The sequence below is a fragment of the Tachypleus tridentatus genome, chromosome 5 (assembly GCF_004210375.1).
Source record: "Tachypleus tridentatus isolate NWPU-2018 chromosome 5, ASM421037v1, whole genome shotgun sequence".
NCBI classification, from domain to species: domain Eukaryota; kingdom Metazoa; phylum Arthropoda; class Merostomata; order Xiphosura; family Limulidae; genus Tachypleus; species Tachypleus tridentatus.
In genome coordinates, this window is record NC_134829.1 from 8227501 (window position 1) to 8243671 (window position 16171).

The 16171-nt window shown below is 32.9% G+C and overlaps 1 protein-coding gene across 3 annotated transcripts in view; it reads right to left on the reverse strand.

Annotated features, from left to right (window-relative positions):
- fl(2)d (Pre-mRNA-splicing regulator female-lethal(2)D) overlaps nt 1-16171 on the reverse strand; it is an 83178-nt gene that overhangs the window by 43682 nt on the left and 23325 nt on the right. For all 3 annotated transcript variants that reach the window (XM_076501004.1, XM_076501002.1, XM_076501005.1), the window contains 2 exons: nt 15077-15132; nt 7399-7463 (listed from right to left, as the gene is read on the reverse strand). In XM_076501004.1, coding sequence (XP_076357119.1) covers nt 7399-7463; nt 15077-15132 — 121 coding nt within the window. The remainder of the gene's footprint in view (nt 1-7398; nt 7464-15076; nt 15133-16171) is intronic.

Here is a 16171-nt window from a genome sequence, read left to right on the forward strand (position 1 = left end):
TATTTAGAAGCTTGTGAATTGTTGGCAGGAAATAATTAATAACAATGAAACATACATCATTGATTAAATAACATTAAAAGTGTTTGAAATCCTCTCTGTTTTTCTGAACCTAAAATAGATATTACTTATTTAGTTTAGAGAATGAAACAGCCAAGAAGAAGCCGACTCCCAGTTGTCTAAAAAAAATTATGTTATCTGTTTATACTTTAAAAAAAATAGTTTGAACCATGTCTAACTAATATTTACATCATATAAGTTGTAAACCACTTAGGTCACACAACCCTATTGAATAGTATAATGCCCAGAGAAGACAGAGATAATAAATTTCACAGTCCTCATACTTGGATAGATTGAAGATTTTTTAAAATATTGGTCTATATTGATAGAAATGTTGTAATATGAAATTTTGAATGTAACTCATGTGCACTCTGACCTCCATCTGTTCACAGAGAGCTAACAATATACAAATATAATGCCAATATTCTAATTACTTCAGTAGTTGGGATCATCAATATTATTACCTAAATGAAATGATAACTTCTGATTAGCTTCAATCAATTAAAGTAAACAAAAGTAAACTGATTGAAAATAATAATAAAAATAATACTTGGAATATTTCAATTTCAGTTTTGTTGGAATAGTCAAAAACAGTAAAAACTGGAAACAGTAACTATTTTTCAATATTAATTGATTATGTTGTTTAATCACCCAGCTCTAGTTACCACAATGAACAGAATGCAGGATAATGAATTTATGAAACAGTACAGTGTCCAAAAATCCTTCAAAAAAGCATACATCAAAATCAACATATCTTCTTAATATATGTAGTTAAAATATGTTTTAAACAGCTGGAACAAAGTCTATTTAGTAAATCAGTGATGGAAAACAGAAGTAAATAACTTTTATACTCAGAGACAATCACCTCCTTTTTGAAGATAGCCTCATTAAAACTTTTGGTTATACTCACATTATTTAAACTATTTAATCTTTTTGAAGATAGCCTCATTAGAACTTTTGGCTGTACTCACACTATTTAAACTATTTAATCTTTTTGAAGGTAGCCTCATTAGAACTTTTGGCTGTACTCACACTATTTAAACTATTTAATCTTTTTGAAGGTAGCCTCATTAGAACTTTTGGCTGTACTCACACTATTTAATCTTTTTGAAGATAGCCTCATCAGAACTTTTGGCTGCACTCACATTATTTAAAGTATTTAATCTTTTTGAAGATAGCCTCATCAGAACTTTTGGCTGTACTCACACTATTTAATCTTTTTGAAGGTAGCCTCATTAGAACTTTTGGCTGTACTCACACTATTTAATCTTTTTGAAGATAGCCTCATCAGAACTTTTGGCTGTACTCACATTATTTAAACTATTTAGTCTTTTTGAAGATAGCCTCATCAGAACTTTTGGCTGTACTCACATTATTTAAACTGTTTAATCTTTTTGAAGATAGCCTCATTAGAACTTTTGGCTGTACTCACACATTATTTAAACTATTTAATCTTTTTGAAGATAGCCTCATCAGAACTTTTGGCTGTACTCACATTATTTAAACTGTTTAATCTTTTTGAAGATAGCCTCATTAGAACTTTTGGCTGTACTCACATTATTTAAACTATTTAATCTTTTTGAAGATAGCCTCATCAGAACTTTTGGCTGTACTCACATTATTTAAACTGTTTAATCTTTTTGAAGATAGCCTCATTAGAACTTTTGGCTGTACTCACATTATTTAAACTATTTAATCTTTTTGAAGATAGCCTCATTAGAACTTTTGGCTGTACTCACATTATTTAAACTGTTTAATCTTTTTGAAGATAGCCTCATTAGAACTTTTGGCTGTACTCACATTATTTAAACTATTTAATCTTTTTGAAGATAGCCTCATCAGAACTTTTGGCTGTACTCACATTAGTTAAACTGTTTAATCTTTTTGAAGATAGCCTCATTAGAACTTTTGGCTGTACTCACATTATTTAAACTATTTAATCTTTTTGAAGATAGCCTCATTAGAACTTTTGGCTGTACTCACATTATTTAAACTATTTAATCTTTTTGAAGATAGCCTCATCAGAACTTTTGGCTGTACTCACATTATTTAAACTATTCAGTTTTTTCTAAAGACAGCTCATTAAAACTTGTTGATATGTGTTTATTCATTGAGTACTCGTGTATAAATAAAAACTAACTACAGGTGGCAGCACTTATCTCAATATTCTTAACACTCCCACTTAATTTTAAGTTTTACACAAACTTACAATTACTGTCAATAATCTTACAGTTATTCTAATTTTACAATTACTTTCAATATGTTATCATAATTGTCACTTTATCTGGTTCATTTATCCATTGGTGCCAGTCCAACATTACCTCTGAACCTTTCAAATGCATTTCTAGCAAGTCATGTAAGAATGTCAGCAGTTATACTGTTTGTGGGACAATATTCCAGTTTTACTGATCCGTTCTGCACACATTGGCGAATAAAGTGGTAATGAATATCAATGTGTTTTGTTCTTGCATGACCCACTGGATTCTGTGCCATTGCAATTGTTCCTTGGTTATCTTCCGTGATACGAACAGGGTCATCAACTTCGGAAACTATTTCTTGCAGTAGTCTTCTCAACCATACTGTTTCCTGTGCTGCAAGACTCAAGGCTATATACTCTGCCTCTGAGGTGGGCAGGGCCACCATGGATTGCTTTTTGCTAATCCAACTTACAGCTTTTCTTGCTTTAATGAAAATATTTCCTGATGTGGACTTCCTATCATCCAGGTCTTCAGCAAAATATGCATCTGAGTAACCAGTAATGACATCTTCTGGTACCTTTTCAAACTTAAGACTAAGATCAGCTGTTCCTTTCAAGTAATGTAGGATTCTCTTTGCTGCTGTCAAATGTGCTGTGTTGGGCTGAACACAATATTTAAATATTACTCCCATTGCAATATCTGGTCTTGTTCCCATTGCAGCATACAGAAGGCTGCCTACCAACGACTGGTACAAACTGCGGTCAACCTGAGTGCTAACACAATCATCCTTTTGCAGTTTCATGTTTACATCTGATGGAGTTGCAACTGCCTCACACTCAGTCATTCCAAATTACACCAGCATACTTTGGATATATTGTCTTTGATTTAACCATACACAGCCATTCTTTTCATCCTGAACAACACTGAGTCCAAGGATGTAATGGAGCTTTCCAAGGTCTTTCATGTGGAATTTTTCCTTCAGTGCTTCCTTTACAGTGATTTCATCATCACTATCAGCAACCAAAATAATATCATCCACATATACTGCAACTACTGCTAGATTTTCACATGGATCTGCTGAACTCTGAACAAATTCCAGTTCCATCATCTGTCATGAAATGATTTGTTCCAACAGCGTGGTGACTGTTTTAAACCATACAGTGATTTTTTCAGTTTACACACAAGGTTTTCCTTCCCTGGAACAGCGTAGCCTTCCGGTTGTTCCATGTATATCTCTTCATCCAGATTTCCATTCAGAAATTCAGTTATGACATCCATCTGGTGAATTTCCAAGATGTTCTGCACAGCAAATGCAATCAAGGAGGAAACTGATGCATAGCACACCACTGGGGAGAAGGTTTCCTTGTAATTCAGACCATAATTCTGCGAGTAACCTTTGGCCACCAGCCTACTCTTGAACCTCTCTACATTTCCAGTATTTCCATACTTAACTTTGAATACCCACTTACAACTTGTAGGCTTTCTTCCACCAAAATTGAAAATTCCACCAGATCCCAGGTGTCATTTTCTTGTAAAGACTCAAATTCCAGATCTGTGGCCGACTTCCACTCCTTTGCATTGTCACTTGACATTGCTTCACTCAATGTGCTTGGCTCTAACACACTGCATAAGTTTGCAGTGTGACAAACTGATTCATTTGCTGCTGTCACATCAGCATACTCATCATATCCATAGCAGATTGGGGGTTTCCTGTTTCTTGCTGGTCATTCAGCTTTATCTTTAGCTTTAACTTCTGTTTCTTGGTCCACTATCTGTTCATTTGATGAGATATACTTATTTGTCACAGGCTCTTGACCAAATTCTGTTTCATTAATGATAACATCTCGCCATATGAAAATCTTCCTGTATTTTTTCATCATACAGCCAACATCCCTTGGTGCAGTTATCATATCCAATGAAACATACCTTCATACACTTCATGTCTAATTTCTGCCTTGACGCATCTGGCACATGTGCATATGCAAGACATCCGAACACTTTCATGTGTTCTACATCTGGTTTCTTCCCATACCATCTCTCATATGGTGCACTACTGTCTTTTATTGCCGATGTGGATACTCTGTTACTCATATACGCTGCAGTACCTACAGCTTCCACCCAGTACATTCTTGGTAACTTAGCATGTGACAGCATGCTTCTTGCTGATTCCACAATTGTTCTGTTCCTTCTCTCAGCAACACCATTTTGTTCTGACATCTCATATGCTACTGACATCTCATGATGAATGCCTCTTGGCTTCAAATATTGCTGGAACTCATTTGACGTATATTCTCCGCCATTATCTGTGCACAGGGTTTTATGTGCTCTCCAGATTCATTTGAGTACAACTTCTCAAATTCCTTGACTTTCTCAAAGACTTCTGACTTGTGTTTCAACAAATTTTCAGCATCTTGAGTAATCATCAATAAATGTAACAAAGTACTTGCTACCTCCAATAGATGGAGTTTGCATAGGACCACAGACATCACTGTGTACCAGTTGCAGTCTTCCCTTTGATCTGATTTCTTCCACTGACTTAAATGGCTTCCTGTACATTTTACCTTCAGTGCAACCCTCACAGAAACTGGCTTCATCAGACTTCTGGAACTTGATTCCACTTACATTTCCACTCCTGACAAGCTTCTGTAACTGTGAACAACAACTGTAAGTTGTTGATGCCATATATCCAAGCCATTCATGCTGCTGTTTGAGGTTACTGAGGCATTCTCAATAACACTGGTCTTACAGTCCAGTTGGTATAGACCATCATCCTTTCTTGTACCTATGCCATGTAGTTGTCCTGATTTACCTCTGGTGTAACAGAAATTAACTCCAAACTGCACAATATTTCTTTTTTCAGTAGCAGCTCCTACTGAAAATAGATTGCTTGCTAATTTTAGTATGTGAAGGACACTCTGCAATGTGACATTCTTTGAATTACTGACTTTAAATTTCATTTCATGTTTACAGTTTCCAACTCCAAGAGCTTCAACAATTCTTCCATCAACAATCCTAACTTGCTGAGGTGTGCTAAACTTGTGATACTTTGATAATATGTTCCTCTGGTGTGTCATATGTCTAGATGCACCAGAATCTACCAACCATTCCCCATTTACTATTCCTTTATCCTGGTTTGTTACAAAGGCAACACCATTGTTTCCATCAGTATAATCTTCTTCCACATTAATATCCACATTCTTAGCTTTGTGGATCATTTCCTTCAGTGTTGGACAATTGCATTTTATATGTCCCTCTCTGCCACACTTGTAACACTTGAAACTGGTACCCCTTTTCTTTGTTTCTTGCGTTCCATGTGGTTTGAAGCTGCTGCGAGTGGCTAATGCAGTTGATGATGTTTCATTCAATGTGGTCTTTTTCTTCTTTTGTTCTTCGTTGATCAGTACCTGTTGCACAAATTCTAATGAGATATCATCAGTTTTGGTTTCCAGGGCTGTTACAATTCTATCATAGCTAGCTGGCAGACTACCAAGTTAGGTAACAATGTGATCTTCTTCTGCTATTTCTGCCCCACCCGCAGCAAGTTGATCTGTTAATTCCTTCATTTGTTTCAAATGTTCTTGGACCGTCATGCTTTCTTTCATCTCACATAGAAAATACTTCTTTCTCAGGAATAGTTTATTGGCTAGTGTGTTCCTATCAAAGTGAGCACACAGTACATTCCATGCTTCCTTAGGAGTTATGCATGAGGTGACAAGATAGAGTTGTGCACCTTGAATATTCAGAATAATTGTTGAAAATGTTCTTTTCCTTTTCCTGTTGAAATCTGCCCTTGTTTGATCATTGGCTGTCTCTGCCAATACTTCTGTTTCAGTTACATGGCTCCATAAACTTTTTCCTCTCAATAAATGTTCCATTTAAAATTTCTATGTGGCCCAATTATTTTCTCCCAACTTATCAATTGATATTTTATCTACCATTGTCACATTATTTCAACCACAACTGCAATATTCCTTTCTTTAATTTAGATCTATTTCTCCCTTTATATGACTTGAGAAAATAGTGTCAATAAAAATTTTACTCACAGTTTATCTTAATATTTCATAATGGCTTCCAGACAAAGGAAATGAATCACCAAGTGCTTGTGATAAAGTATCCACGTAAATCCTGTGCCATCCAACAAAAATTGTCATCCAAAACTGTTCTACAGTAATCCTCAGTATCTCCTGAATTACTTGTACTAACAATTTTAAAACAGTTTCATCTGTTTAAGCACTATTAGAGCATTCCTGGGCCCATAACCTGTTGATATGTGTTTATTCATTGAGTACACATGTATATAACAAAACTAACTACAGGTGGCAGCACTTACCTCAATATTCTTAACAAAACTATTTGTTGTTCTCACATTATTTAAACTATTTAATCTTTTTTTAAGACAACCTCATTAAAACTATTGGTTGTTCTCACGTTATTTAAAATATTTAATCTTTTTTGAAAACAACCTCATTAAAACTATTGGTTGTTCTCACATTATTTAAACCATTCAATCTTTTTTGTCTCTAGAAACTCTGATATTTTAATAATTGTTAATTTTTAAATAACTTCTTTTATTACGAGTGAATACATTTCAATCATTATAAATTTAAGTTTTAATGAATGTTGATTTATTACATTATATACTTCTAATCAGAATTAGATTGTTTGGGATAAAAAATACTAATAAATGTTAGTCAAACTAACTGAAAAGCTTATTCTTTTGTGGTTGATAGTTGTACGTCAACTCTCAACTAATACGGAGGATAAAATGCATTTACAACCATCATTCACAAACTTAAACTGTAATATTAAATCTTCAATTAAAAATTTATAATTAAACAATAAATGAAACTTTTCATCAGTAAAGCAACTTAAATACTAAATATCCTATTATAGCAATATTTGAAATTTGTCAGTAAGTTATGTTAATTTCCTACCATTATTGACAGTGATACTTACACCATCTCATAAGTTTCACAGTTTACTGTTAACATCCTCATTTTTAACTGTCTTTGTGAACCCAGAAGAAACATCTTGTATGTCCATTATAAATGTCATGTTTCTATGATTACTTTTGAAATACTTTGATTTATCACACTCTGGAAAATTGGTATACTGAACTATTACGTAAATAAAATAAACTTACAACTTTCATTATTATCAGAAAACTTTGCTTCCAAACTGTCTATGTACTTGTCTTGTCTCATCCATCTAAAAATCACAAACATCAAAGACATAAGTTAAATAATAACAACAACAGTAGTATATCCTACACTAGATTTGTATGGTAAAAACTGTACTTAAAATAACACTAAAACTTCAACAACACAGATAACTTGAGTGAATGAACAGAACATAAGAAAGATACTGAAATGCAATATAAGGTTGGAAAAAAATAAAAAATGGGTTACTTCTTTCACATTTTGCTGAAAAAATAAAACTGTCCAAGCAGAAATAATAGTCTCTAATAGAATTATCGATGCTAGAGTCAAAGAGATTAGCGAGTGAACATTTTTTGAAAAAAACATTAGTGTAATACATAAAAATAATGAATTGTGTCTTACAAATACCTCATCCTTCTAATAACAAAACAAATAACATATTTATGTATTATTAGAACATGGTTACCTAATCACCATCAAGAAGTCACCACAAAAGAAAAGGTTAAGAAAGCACTACAAAATGGTCATAATATCACCCTCAATGAGTCTACAGGAAAATGTGTTGACAAACTTTACTACAAAATGGTTACAAAATCACCCTCAATGAGTCTCCAGGAAAGAATGTGTTGAGAAGCTTTACAACAAAATGGTTACAAAGTCACCCTCAATGAGTATCCAGGAAAGTATAACTTGACAAACTTTACTACTAAACAGATACAAAATTATCCTCAAAGAGTATCAGGAACAAATGTGTCGAAAAACTTAAATATAAATTGTTTACAAAATCACCTTCAATGAGTATCCAGGAAGAATGTGTTAAGAAACTTTACTATAATACAAGATGGTTAAAAAATTACCCTCAATGAGACTCCAGGAAAGAATGTATTGACAAACTTTACTACAAAATGGTTACAAAATCTCCCTAAATGAGTATCCAGAAAAGAATGTGTTGACAAACTTTACGATAAAATGGTTACAAAATCTCCCTCAATGAGTCTCCAGGGAAGAATGTGTTTATAAAATTTACTACAAAATGGTTACAGAATCACCCTCAATGAATATCGAGGAAAAAAAAAAATGTGTTGACAAATGTATTTAAGAGGTTTTAGGAATCACAATAAGGAAATCTTAGATTTTTGAGATAAGGAAATGTATTTTTAATCTTAACATGAAAATTACTTTGCACATGGACTATTTGAAACAAATACAATAAATTAACAGACAAATGTTTTAATTTATTAAAAATATACCTTTTTATATGTAAAGACTTATAATACTGCCAAATACTGTAGATATATATATATATATATATATGTACACATTATATTGAAAACCAGAAGTTTTAATTCTATAAATACTAAACAAGTACAAATTGACAGAGCCTATGTTGAGAGTTAAAAATATAGCATGTATCACTGAATTTGATTGTGTGCCATACCACTTATAAAACTGTATAATAATTTCAGCAAAAAGCAGGACAAATAACAAGAGCCTTGATTAAAAAATGATTCAGGCAGATGTAGAACAAAGTAAGGACCATGAGAACTATGGCAGCAGCTGTGAAGACGACACTTTACAGACTTGAAAGAACTAAAAGGCTGCTGAAGTGCAATGGAGAACAAGTGTGTGATGGGAATATCAATAAATTGAATGTTGAAAAATATACAGGTGACAGGATTAGAACAATGATTTAAACAAAGATTTGAGGCAGGAATTAGAAGACTGGAGAACAGAATCATAAACAAATAACATGGCAAAACCTACAGCAGATTTTAATGCCAAGAGATAATTTAAAAGTAATTCTTGATGACGAGAAACACTTGAAATAAAAATGTATCTAAGAACAGCTAGTATGGGGGTCATTCCATGTCAAAATCATCCAGATTTTGGCAAATTTTCCAGATGACCCCTTCAGAATGCCTTGAAAAAAATTCACGTGTTCATCCACCCATATAATGAAACATTGCCAAATATTAGATCAATATCTCTAATAGTTTCTGATTTACAGCCCTGTAAAATTTAAGAAATTTTTTATTTTTGGCGAATTCATTTTCGGGCAACTTTGGCTGCTTAAAGCTGCAAGAGTAATGGTGGTAGAAGGCTGAAATCTGTTACACTGACTGAATTAATCTACAGAATTCAAAAATGGTCTCGAACCAAGTTTATCTCTCTTAGAATTTTCATAGTGTAAAATCACCTGAAAACCCAAAAGCGTAAAAAACATTGGCTTATTTAATAAGCCATATCTCTAAAACTTAATATGATACAAAGCTGATTTTGTTTTCAAATTTCCTATAACATATCAGTTGATATATCAGCAATTGTTGTAATTAAAAGTATATTATATCTCCTGTAAAAAAATTTAGTTGCATGCAACTTTTTATGATTTAACTAAAAATAGCTCTACTTCAGGCCACAGTTTGACCATGTCAACAGTTATTCAGCCTTTTCAGATATTTACCATATATTCTTACACCTCTGAATATGATCTACAAAAAAAATCAGGATGGTGTTCAACCTATTTTTTGAGTTATAATTTTTTTAAAGTATCCTCTGACCATACATTGTTACTTGAAAAAAAAAACTTCAATTCAGGTGTGTTACTGTGTGCAAATATATCCATACAAATTTGAAATAATTTATGAATCCCATTGCAATATTCTAATCAGCCTTTACCATATATTCTTACATCTCTGAACATGATCTTCAAAAAAATCAAGGTTGTGAAAAATAATAAATTATCAAATTTGAGGTGTCTCTGATATGTACCATTGGGCAAAGGACCACAACATTCAGGGCATTCAGTTCTTTCTTGTCAATCAGGAATCAGTCCTGCAGAATTGTGTAAAGTTTGATCTACTTGAGTGCTATGAAAAATGCAAAACTGTGGCAGGTATCAGGTCACATCATAGCTTTATTCCCCACTCTACCAACAAATTGTACATGAGAAGGTGATGATGTGAACACAGTTGTAACTGTTGGTAGTAGCAGTGAAAGTGATGCTACAGCAGCTCAAATAGGGTCTAATGATAGCAATGACAATTATCAGCCAGGGAAATATGTGGCATGCATATACGATCATGAATGGTATGTGGAAAACATAAAAGATAGATCAGATGAACAGTCGATGTGTTGGTGTAATTTATGAAGAAATCAAGAAATGAACTGTTCTCATGGCCTGCAAGGTCACGTAAAGATGAAAACTGGATTCCTTTCCAACATATTCTTTGTATGATAAGTGTACCTACCGTGCAAGGCAGTAGTGCTTGCTACTATGTTCTAAGTCAAAGTGATCTCAACATAAACTCAAATTTCAGAAATGTATTCAAGCTGTCTGAAGAAAGCAATGTTTATTTGATGTTGTTAAAGCTAATTTATCGCAAAAGCAGTTTTTGAAACATTTCATTGTCACGATTATTGCAGTTTGGTGTGACTATAATCTTTCTCAGTTATACCCTGTTGTAGGGCTGTGCCTTTTGTGTCTGATTTATTTTTGTATTTATTATATTATGAATCGTAAACTCAGCCATATCTGCATGACTGTAATGCATACACAATATATTTGCATTGCCATGTGATCTGACTAGTTATGCCAATAAACTTGTTCAGAAATGGATTACTTTCTTCCTTTTTCTTACAACTTCATTATTTAACATTGTGAAAGGCTGGTCAGAACATTTCAGTTGGATTCATAAAATTCTGACAGGTATGTTTCAAAATTGTATGGATATATTTGCATACAGTAACACACCTGAACTGAATTTTGTTTTAAATAAAAAACGTATGGTCAGAGGATACTTTAAAAAATTATAACTCAAAAAGTAGGTTGAACACCATCCTGATTTTTTTTGTAGATCATATTCAGAGATGTAAGAATATATGGTAAAAATCTGAAAAGGCTAAATAACTGGTAACATGGTCAAACTGTGGCCTGAAATAGGGCTATTTTTAGCTAAATCATAAAAAGTTGCATGCAGCTACATTTTTTTTACAAGAGATCTAACAGACTTTTAATTACAGCAATTGTTGATTTATCAACTGATATGTTATAGGAAATTAGAAAAAAAAATCAGCTTTGTATCATATTAAGTTTTAGAGATATGGCTTATTTTATAAACCAATGTTTTTTATGATTTTGGGTTTTCAGGTGATTTTACTGCCTCACTATGCAAATACTAAGAGAGATAAACATGGTTTGAGACCCATTTTTGAATTCTGTGAGATTAATTCAGTCAGTGTAGCAAATTTCAGCCTTCTACCACCATTACTCTTGCAGCTTTAAGCAGCCAAATTTGCCCGAAAATGAATTCACCAAAAATAACAAAAAACTAAAATTTACAGGGTGGAAAATATCAGAAACTATTAAAAATATTTATCTAATTTTTGACAATTGTTCATTATATGGGTAGATGAGCTCATGTGAATTTTTCATGACATTCTGTGGGGGTCACCTGCAGCCCCCTGGATGATTTGACATAGAATTTACCCATGGGTATTATCATTTTTTATCGATAAGTAGGGAACAACGTTTCGACTTTCCTACGTCATGTTCAGATTAACAAAAAAAAAAAACAAAAAAACCACAAACAAATCTGATGATGTTACCCTGAAGATGACCTAAAAAAGTTGAGACATTGTTCTCTGTTTATCAATAAAAGTGATAATACAAGCCATCCTGAAATACATAATTTAAGAGTATTTGGCTTGCCTGAAATTCTCATTACACATTACAAGATTCTTTTAAGTGAGAGGAGAAACCAGCACTATTTAATGCAGGTTACACAAACAGAAAAATATCAATTTAAGATATATGGTTACAAATCTCATAATAGTGTAACAGAGAGCCCAAGACACACAACAGCAGGGGCTGACTAGAGAAGCAATATTCAAGCAGGGTACACTCTTTACTCAGATGGAAGTATGAAAAAAAAAAGTAAAAATGAGAGATGAAGCCAGGAACAACCCCAAAATACAGAAACACATCAAACTGCTCATCAAGATGCAGTTAGAAGTCAGGAGCAATTTCCCAATGCAAAAGCATACCTTCCAGATCACCAAGATACTGGCCAGTCAGACAACTGCAGGGCAGCTTCTCTGCTAGTTACATATATGATTTTTAATTTCTCTCCAGAGCATGATACAATAGTAATTTTGTGTACCTCTTTAAAATAGTGTCTTTTCCTAATCAAACCAAATTATGAAAGAAAATCTTTGCCTCACTTCAGTGCAAGCCACTCTTTGGTTCTCATTTAAAGCAGTGTCTTTTCTTAATATTATTTATAATTTCCTGAATCTAAAGTACCAAGACATCTTTCAATTAAATCACTCTATGTGTCACCTCTCCACCAATAATAGAGAACTGCTATCACACGATGCAACTCCCTTTATGTGCCACCCTGAACTATCTCTTTGAAATTTGTCAGAAGACATGAGCACCAGAAGATATTGAGAAAAAAGATGGGAAGTGTGAATGGAGAGAAGTACCTACTGGAAATCCATATTCATTTAGGATTATTATAATGTCCAATAAAGTGCTCTACCTCTGCTCACAAGATTAGCTTGAATCCCACACTGAATTGGAAGAGGGACCACTGCACTTCTTCCAGAAGCATCCTAAGGACACCCCAAGACTGAGAGAAGTAGATCAGAAGATCCACTGGGGTAGGCAAATACATGACTAAATAAAAATAGCAATGTGATGTTTGTAGTGGGAGATAAACATGTGCAAAGTCCTCTACGTGTCCTATAGTAAAACCTCCTCTTACACCAGAAAAAAGACAAGGAGAAGTAAGCCACCTAGATCAAATGTTGAATGCAAGTGGTAGGGTTACTGGGAAAAGATCACAGGAAGAGGAATGATGCAATAGAAATGGGTTGGGAATAAGCACCGCAGAATAAAGCCAAGCAAACAATATAATAATGAAGGGTTCAGATAAGAGAGAGGAGTCCATCCAGATTAGGAGAAGGGCAGAAAAAGAAAATTGAGGATAAGCAAATAGAAGAAATGAGACCAAAATGTCACAAGTCACAGAGATTGTAGGAAGGAAAGTAAATATGTATAAAGGAAAATGGAGAAGGGATGGTATAAGAACCTTACAACATTGAAGGCAAAATTATCTGACGACAACCACAGGCCAGAAGGATGAAGACATACACCATCAGAGAGAGTTGAAACAAGGAACAGACAGATATGCAAATAGAGGTAAGGTAAGAACAGGAAGGAATATGATAATATCCCAGACTGGAAGTGACAGAAATCTCAGTAGTTGATGAAGCATGAAGGAATGGATCAACATGGAAAGGACAGGGCAAACAAGGATCATGTAGAAATGGGAAAAATGAAAGGTATGGAATAAAGCCACTTGTCACCCAAAATTGAAGACACTGAGTAACTAATTTTAAAATTTTAAAGAGCCACATGAGGAACTCAAAAATATAGGCAACCATAGGGTGAGAAGTCCAGAAACCCCGAGTCAATGCTCATAAACAATATATGTTCTGCTTACACAAACAGAAGGGCAAAAAAGAGTGAATGAAACAAGCTAAATGTTTTGGCAAATCCTTCTTGAAGATAATGTTGCAAGATCAAACTACATAGCCAACTTTTAAGTGGTCACATATTGAACTTAATTAAAATATATTTAATTGTATACCTATTTAACATTGCGTGTCATTTAATATTTGATGGAAATGAAATGACACCTGCATGTTTCATGTTATTATGAAAGTCATATTAAAAATTTTATGTGTATGTAAATTACATACATAATATTATGTCAAACTTACTATATTTCTGAACATCAAATTCTTAGTCTATTCCTTAAAAGATGTTAAAACATTAGAAGATTATGTCTACATATAATACCAGTATTTCTCAAGTTACACATACTGTCAGGTGCAATATACGATCTACCTTAGTTACACATACTGTCAGGTGCAATATACAATTTACCTTGATAAATAAAATGCTCAGCAATAAGCTAAAATTTGATAAAGAGATAAACTTTAAATTGTAAAAGCACACTTAAAAATAAATACAACCTTAAAAAACCCATTAAAACTAATCAAATGTAGATTTCAAATGGAAATGTAAAATTAAGAGTAATGATTTATTACAATCTGCTCATCTTTGAAAAACATGTAACAGATGAGGGTGGCATTAACGTTTGTATACATTTTTGATGAGGCATAGTCATTTATTAACTATAAACAAGTAAGTGCTAATAAAATAAACAGGTAACTTTCTTACAGTTCACAGTTCTGGTTGTGCAGTAGATAAATTCAAGGAAATATTAACAATGGTATATCATTGATAAACTTTAAATTTTACTTGTAATTCAAAACTACAATTAGTTCTTTTTGTATGATCAGCAAGCGTAAAATAATTTTTACTTTTAAATTAAAAATCAGTACAAAAACATGGCACATTTAAAAGTATAATCTCTCATAAACAGTTGAAAAAAAATGTGTCACCATAATCCATAAAGTATTGTAAGCTCATAAAACAATCTTAAAAAATGAGTATATCTAACATTAACAAATAAATAATTTTTAAGGTAACATTGTGGCTCACAAAAACAATAATTGCGTAGAAATTTTCTCATGCATTTTCTACCCTGTTTAGAATTTTCTATTTATAACTCCCAAGAAACAAAAGCTTACCTTTCAATAATATCATCCTTCGTAAGTCGAAGTATTTCATCTTTTGTCATCTTCACCTGTAAAATAAAAGATGCAAAAACACATCCTGAGAGTAGTTTCCAAATCAAATTATAGTTTCTTTACAAAGTTTTCTTTCTATCAAAAATGCTATTTAGACTATTTATTAATTTTTACTTTATTTCTTACTGTCATATTTTTAATGATAGTATGTTGAAGAAAAAGTTAGTTTGGTATTTCCTGCTGTTAATCTTTTCTATATATACCATCTAAATGGTGCACAAAATGAGTTAAGCAGTAACTAGAAGCATGCCCGCAGTGCATGGAGGAGTCAGAGTGGTCATTTGACCCCCACTTCAGATTAAACCATACACTCTCGGAGGGAGATTCAAGATAAAATGAAAAGATAAAATAAGAGGAAAAACAAAAGAAAATGAAAATAGGCAAAGAATACAGATTGGATAAATAGACAGTAAAATAACCATAAGAATATCAAGAATGAGGTTGGACTTCTGTTGATTCTTCACTCATTTCCTAACTGTCAGAGTGTGAACACATGCATGCCAGTAAACAATTGAACAGTGGATCAAAATTTACTTACATTCTACCAATGAACAAGAAAGACTGTCTCATGTTGCCATTTTGAATACTGAATGGGAAATAAATTTTGTGATGGAGAATAAAATAGAAGAGATGATCAATGCTTTTGCTCATCAGAAGAATTGTGAAAACTTGTTGCTTATTTGAATTTTATTTGGTCTTATGTTTTATGCATTAGAAAAGTAAAAACACTAGCTGCAATGAATAATTTATGTTTACAGTTTTTGATTCTTAATAACAAGATATGATGTTACTTTTTCAGAGCAATCAGGATACTGAAAATTTATGTTTAGAGTTTTTGATTCTTAAAAACAAAGATATGATGCTACTTTTTCAGAGCAATCTACAGTAGTTAACACTTATAAAGGAAATTTCCCAGAGTAATAAAATTGCAATTAAAATGTGTGAAAACATTTATTATATGGTTCAACTGGACTGGTCCAATAAACGTTGTAGATTGTGAGTTGGGCCAATCCAATTACATTGCAGGTGTTGCAG